Raw genomic sequence first — 6,245 nt, forward strand, 5'->3', positions numbered from 1 at the left:
TCTAATATTTTACAGTCTGAATATGATAGCTCACTTCTGAATTTTATGCTTGTAGTTGTAGGTGGATACACGTCGGCTGATTGTGCGGACTTTGAAAGAGTACTTGTGGTTACCCGCATCCAGTCTTGACATTCTAGGCCAATACTCCTCATGTTGCTGGTTTGTAAAAACTGGCATTGTTGGATATATAGCTTCCCTCGGTTAACTGTTGGTCGTCAGAGTGTGACAGACGAATTGAGCACATACAGGTTGGTTCATCTTTTGTGTTTTGCAAATCCTGGACTCAGTTGTTCTCTCAACCTTGTTTGTCTATAACGACAAAGGGTGTTATCATCAGTTTACTAATCCCTTCGATCCATATTAATTGTCGCTGATTTAGTACAAAGTTGTACTAAATCAGCGACAATTAATATGGATTGGGGGGAGTAATATTTATTTAAGAGAGCTCATGGTTCTCGTGTTGATTATACTCCTGGTCAGAACATTTGAGTATATAATGTTGTTTGGTCAGCATTGTAAGGTGATTAAGATATGATCAGACCCTGATTAAGATATTATGGTCAGATCTGTGAAAATTGTAGGATGGATGAATATTGTGGTTGTATATTGATTTGACCCTCATATGGGGTATATATATAGAATACACGAGGGGGTAGAGACTTGGAGTACAAGATAAGTAATACATGGTTTAAACCTGTCGATCTACTCCTTATCTCTATCTTGAAACCCAAACTATATTCTAACATTCCCCCTCAGTCGTAGCGGGAGTGAAACGGACGATTGCGACTGGATTTGAAGTATCGTGCTTGCATCGTCTTCTCCGCTTCACCGTCATCACCTGCATCTCTGATTGGTCAACACCTGGGGCGGTGACTGTGTCCCCTTCCGGTGCCTTCCTTGTCTCTCCTCTATTCCTTCCCGCAGTCACAGTGGGAGAGGTGTGGACGCTAGTGACGACTCGGACGCTGTTGACTGGAGTTGTTGTAGACGAAGCCCTCTATGTCGATGTCGAGTTAGCCGATCATGGTGATGTAGCCGTGGTCGATGTAGCCGTGGTCAATGGTGTAGTCGTCGTGGATGATGAAGCCACACAAAGCCGGAGACGCAAAAAAATGCGCTATGACGGAGCTGCAGACGTGGACGATTCACCTTGCAGATGTCAGAGGGTGCCGTCGGCGATGAGTCCACCGGTTTTGCCAAGACCAGAGGAAGCCCATCGAGCACACATCAGTTTTGCCAGAACCGTGTGGCCGTGTAGGGTCGTCACCGTAGTGACGCCGTGTCGATGCAGTCGTGCCGTTGTGGATGACGCGGTCGATGCCGTTGTCGTGACGCGGTCATTGCCGTCATCAAGGTCGCGTCTTGCAGAAAAATCTGTCAGGGGACGCTAGGCGTCCATCTTGTGGACGAGGTGGAGGCGTTGTGTTGACGAAGATGATGGTGACCACGTTGATGAAGACCTTGGCGATGAAGTGTCGGTAATGGCATCGCAGCGGCGTGTCGACGATAATGTGTCGCTTGAAGGTGTCCCGCAGATCGGAGCGGCGCCGGCCGTGTGTCAATGTAGATCCGCTGGAGGCGCACGAGGATGGATCTCACACTGATTATCACCAGATTTGAAGATCGTTGGGTTTATTTGGTGGCTAAGCTAAACCAATCTACTATGAAATTTAGAAATTGAAAAATATCTATTTTATGGAACCGATTCAATCTTTGATCGATCGGGTGCCGCGCCCCTGGGGAGAGAACATTAATCTCCCCAGGGGCGGCGCGCTGCGGAATTGGTGGGAAGTCCTAGGATCGGCGTCGTGAGACTAACCGCTCTGATACCATGTGAAAATTGTAGGATGGATGAATATTGTGGTTGTATATTGACTTGACCCTCATATGGGGTATATATATAGAATACATGAGGGGGTAGAGACTTGGAGTACAAGATAAGTAATACATGGTTTAAACCTGTCGATCTACTCCTTATCTCTATCTTTAAACCCAAACTATATTCTAACAAGATCATCCTTCTACATCGAAGACTTTGGACCGTGCCTTCCGTAGGGTAGAAAGTTGACCAAAATTTTCGCACCACTCTTCAGCTCTGGCTCTTGATTGATTCATATCACCTCATTCACATTTTCTTCAAATAGATGTCCTTTTGCTTGGGCAAACTTTATGCAGTGTGAATGTTCTTTACACGCTACCAAAACTTTTTAACCAAATAATGGCCAAAAACGCAATGCCATCCCTGTACAACGTCACACTTAAGACTTATCCATAGCATTGACCACCTGCACCATTTCCCCGGTTATTATTTGAAGATCACTTGGTAGTTCATTATTTGGCTGCTTGATGTATTCGCATTATCTACGCAGTGTGCACTTGCTTGTGTTCATCAAGCATCGTATGGAAGCATTAAGCAAATAAGCATTAGCAAAAAAAACTCCACTGTGCAGCCACTGTATAAAAAAGATTTTAATACCACTCTCAGTAAGAATAAAATGTGAGTTTCAGTTTTTCTTTCTGCCAGCTTCAGAAAAAATGTGCCTGTGATGTTCTAAAATGTCTGAAATGTTTGCTTTTGACTTTTAAGCCCACGTGGAAGAGCCAACTCAATGTAACCATATTAAAATAACAAGTCTGCTCATCTAAAACAACCACTACTATTGACTGGTTGTTAAATATTGTAATATCCTTATCCTTCTTTGAATGTTACCTAATCGTTGAATCAATCTTTCTATTGTCTGGCTTAAGATGGGTAAGCAGCCATCCCCAGATAGCAGATGGAAAATAAGAATTGAGGCTTCCTAATCTGGTTCTATCAGGTTTTCTGGAGGTTAGCCTCGTTCTAACCAAAGCCATGGCCTCCAAGCAGATGGTGCATATGAACCAAGGACAAGGGGAAAGAAGTTATGCTCGCAACTCTGGTATTCAGGTATGCTATTATTTGACACTTGGCTTCTCAAAACTGTCCATCAGGAACTTGTTCATAATATAGTTTTTGTTTTTGTTTTTGCGGGAGTTTATAATATAACTATATTCGTGAAATTCAAAAGAAGAAATGAGGAAGTCAAGAAGCATGCTATTTAGCTGAAAGATTATAGTAATAGATTTTCTGAAGAAGTTCAAATCGACTGCAGAATGCTCAGCAGAACAGGATGAAGCTCCTGATAGAAAGGGCCATCATAGACTTATGCAGCAGCAGCACCTTGTTACCTGAAACAATGGTGATCGCGGACTTGGGCTGCTCCTCTGGCCCAAACGCGCTGGCACTGGTATCGGTCGCCGTCGAGGCGATCCATGGTTACTGTCTTCAGTTCCAGCAGCCACCACCGGAGCTATGCGTGTTCCTCAACGACTTGCCTGACAACGACTTCAATACAGTGGTGAAGAGCCTTGTCACACTCCGTCGAATTAACGACCCTGTTGTCGTGACGGGAGTCGCACCGGGGTCGTTTTATGAGAGGCTCTTCACCAGTAGCTCAGTGCATCTTGTGTGCTCGTCCAGTAGCCTGCACTGGCTCTCAAAGGTGTGAGTGTGACACTGCTCGATGGATCCGCTGCATTAACTTGCTAATTCTATAAGCAAAATCTAGCTTGATCTTGACAGGCTCCTGAAGTTCTAAGGAGGAACCAGATCCCGGCTTTCTACATTGATGAGCATGTTAGGCGTGAAAAGCTCCCTATGGTCCTTGAGGCTTATGCACAGCAGTTTAGGAAGGACTTCAGACATTTCCTGGAACTGAGAGCCAAAGAATTAGTCCCGGGAGGCCAGATGGTTGTTTCCATTATAGGAAGGCATTCTGATGGCATCGCCCCCTTTCACATCTGGGACATCCTTGCTCAGGTTCTAAGCCTTATGGCCTCAGAGGTACAATTTCTTAGTTTTTCTGGCATAGAATTTTATCATTTGCTGACGAAGGCACAAGTAATCGATCTTTCGCGATGACCGACAGGGTGTAATCGACAAGGAAAAGTTTGATTCTTTCTACGTGCCAGTCTATGGACCTTCAAAGGAAGATTTAAGGGAGATCATCCAAGAAGAGGGCTCCTTTTCCATCAAGGAGTTTCTGGTGCATGACTTTTTAAGCGACCTAGACAGTGCACTCGTCACCCCAAGCTGGATCGCCAACCAGATAAGAGCCGTGTACGAACAGATAGTCGTGCAACATTTTGGGGATGTGATGGACGAATTCGTGAGGATCGCGGAGCGGCGCTGGAGCCTGGATGCAAGCTTGCTGCAGCAAGAGCATGCCGGATTAGCTATGCTGACTCTGTCGGTCGCGAAGGCATGATGGATTGATGATTGTGGCCAGTGGTGTGACTGCTTTGCTTTTTCCAAAGGTACGCCACTTTTAAATGAGACAGAAGCCGTTGGTTTCTTCAAGGCAACAATGTCAACAGTTTCCTTTGATCTTGTTACTCAGGATGGTGAGTTGGTGGCTGGTTTGGAAGGCAACAATGTCACACTTCATTAATCTATTTGCATATTGGAGTGGGCTTTCTTGCGTCATACTATGTCATTGCTTCTCTTGTATGTTTATGGATTTTTATACATTTCTATTATTTTGTCATTTGAATGGACTATTCTATATATTGTAAAATGTGTGACTCGTTTGTCCAAGTACTTTTTTTTTTTGAAAATGAGAAGGTGGCTCAAGGCCTACCTTATATTTCCAAAACAGGCACATGGCCTCGGAAGGTTCGGTTACATGGCTTGTGTGATGCACCAGGGTGCAAGGCCACAAGCAGCCTAGAACAAGAGAGAGAGAAACCAAAAGGCAAAGGAAAAAGAAGAGAAAAGGAAAGGAAGCTCTCCTAGCCGTCAATCAAATTAGCCCAATAATGCAGGTTATCTTTGTCTCGCTGCTTTCTAGCTCTGTTGGACCAAAGACATAGCAAATCAGCTGCATGGAACTAAGATATGGCTCCGTCCAGCACTTATTGTTGAAAACTCTATCATTCCTAGCTTGCCAGACGGTGACTGCACAAGCCGCAAAAGCAACATTCCATTTATGTTTGAAAGCAAGCTGATCCGCTGCCTGACGAACGAAAGTCTGAATAACAGGGGAGTGCAGAGCCAAAGGACCCAACAGGAGCCTGTGCCAGATGGTGTTGACCGGACGGCATCGAAGCAACAAATGATCAACCGATTCAAGGGCTGGGCATAGATCGCATCCAGCGTCAGAGGCAGCCACTGACCAGCCCTTCCGAGCCATATTGTCTCTTGTGTTCAAACGCCCCCAGAAGACAAGCCACAAGAACACCCTATGCTTTAGTGGTATAATGGGATCCCAAACCCACTGATTGGGAGCCCAACGCAAGCCGCGGAAGGTGAGCAACCTGTAGAAAAAGCCTGTGCTGAGCCTGCTGCCAGCCATCGAAGAAACTCGGGTGTCCAGGAGCGTAGAGGCAGGGGTAATATTTTCCAGTAAATGATCCAAGGCGAGCAACTCTTGAGTCGCCGATTGGGAAAGATTTGGGTGGAGACACAAATTCCAACCTTCCATTGTGAACTGGGACTTAACCGAACAATCCTGGTTGCGAGCGAAGGAGTATAAGACCGGAAAGAGGTGTCTCAGCCTGCCAACTTCCAACCACTGGTCGTGCCAAAAGGAGACATGAGAGCCGCTGCCCGTAGAGCAGCGAGAGGAAGACAGGACCAAAGGAATGCAGCCCTTAAACCCTTTCAATATGGCCGTATCTTTGTGGTTGCTGCTCAAGGGTACACTGGTCTTGCAGTATTGTGACGCAAACCAACGGTAGCAAGAGATGTCTGAGGATTGGAGGATTTTTGCTACAAACTTGCAAAGCATAGCCCGGTTATGGGCGTGTAAATCTCTGATGCCCATACCACCATTGGCACGGGGCAGCACCACCTTATCCCAAGCCACCAGGCACTGACCACCCTTGATGTTGTTCCTGCCTTGCCAGAAAAAAGCTCGAAAGAGGCCTTCCAGTTTGCTAATTGATTCCTTAGGCCAGGGAAAGCAAGTCATGAAATAACTTGGTATGCCTGCCAGCACCGAGTTAATGAGCGTGAGACGCCCTCCCCATGAGAGAAAGGTGGCCAGCCAACTAGATAGACGACGATCAACTCTGTGAATAACCGGGAGTAGCATGCCATGCTTGATCTTGTGTAGAGAGAGGAGCATCCCCAGGTAAGTACATGGAAAGGAGGAGATCGGGCAGCCCGGCGTACTAGCAATCTCAGTAGCCACCTCCGCAGCAACACAAACCGGCACGAGGGT

The 6,245-nt window shown here is 46.1% G+C and overlaps 1 protein-coding gene across 1 annotated transcript; it reads left to right on the plus strand.

Moving 5' to 3' along the window:
• Positions 1–2,738: 2,738 nt before the first annotated feature.
• On the plus strand, positions 2,739–4,588 carry LOC125549201 (inactive anthranilate O-methyltransferase 1-like). The gene is made up of 5 exons (XM_048712668.1): positions 2,739–2,929; positions 3,135–3,524; positions 3,605–3,865; positions 3,951–4,338; positions 4,422–4,588. The coding sequence occupies exons 1-4, from the start codon at positions 2,855–2,857 to the stop codon at positions 4,287–4,289; spliced, it is 1,065 nt and encodes a 354-aa protein (XP_048568625.1). The 5' UTR covers positions 2,739–2,854; the 3' UTR covers positions 4,290–4,338; positions 4,422–4,588.
• Positions 4,589–6,245: the final 1,657 nt, after the last annotated feature.

The sequence above is a fragment of the Triticum urartu genome, chromosome 3, assembly GCF_003073215.2.
Source record: "Triticum urartu cultivar G1812 chromosome 3, Tu2.1, whole genome shotgun sequence".
Taxonomy (NCBI): Eukaryota; Viridiplantae; Streptophyta; class Magnoliopsida; order Poales; family Poaceae; genus Triticum; species Triticum urartu.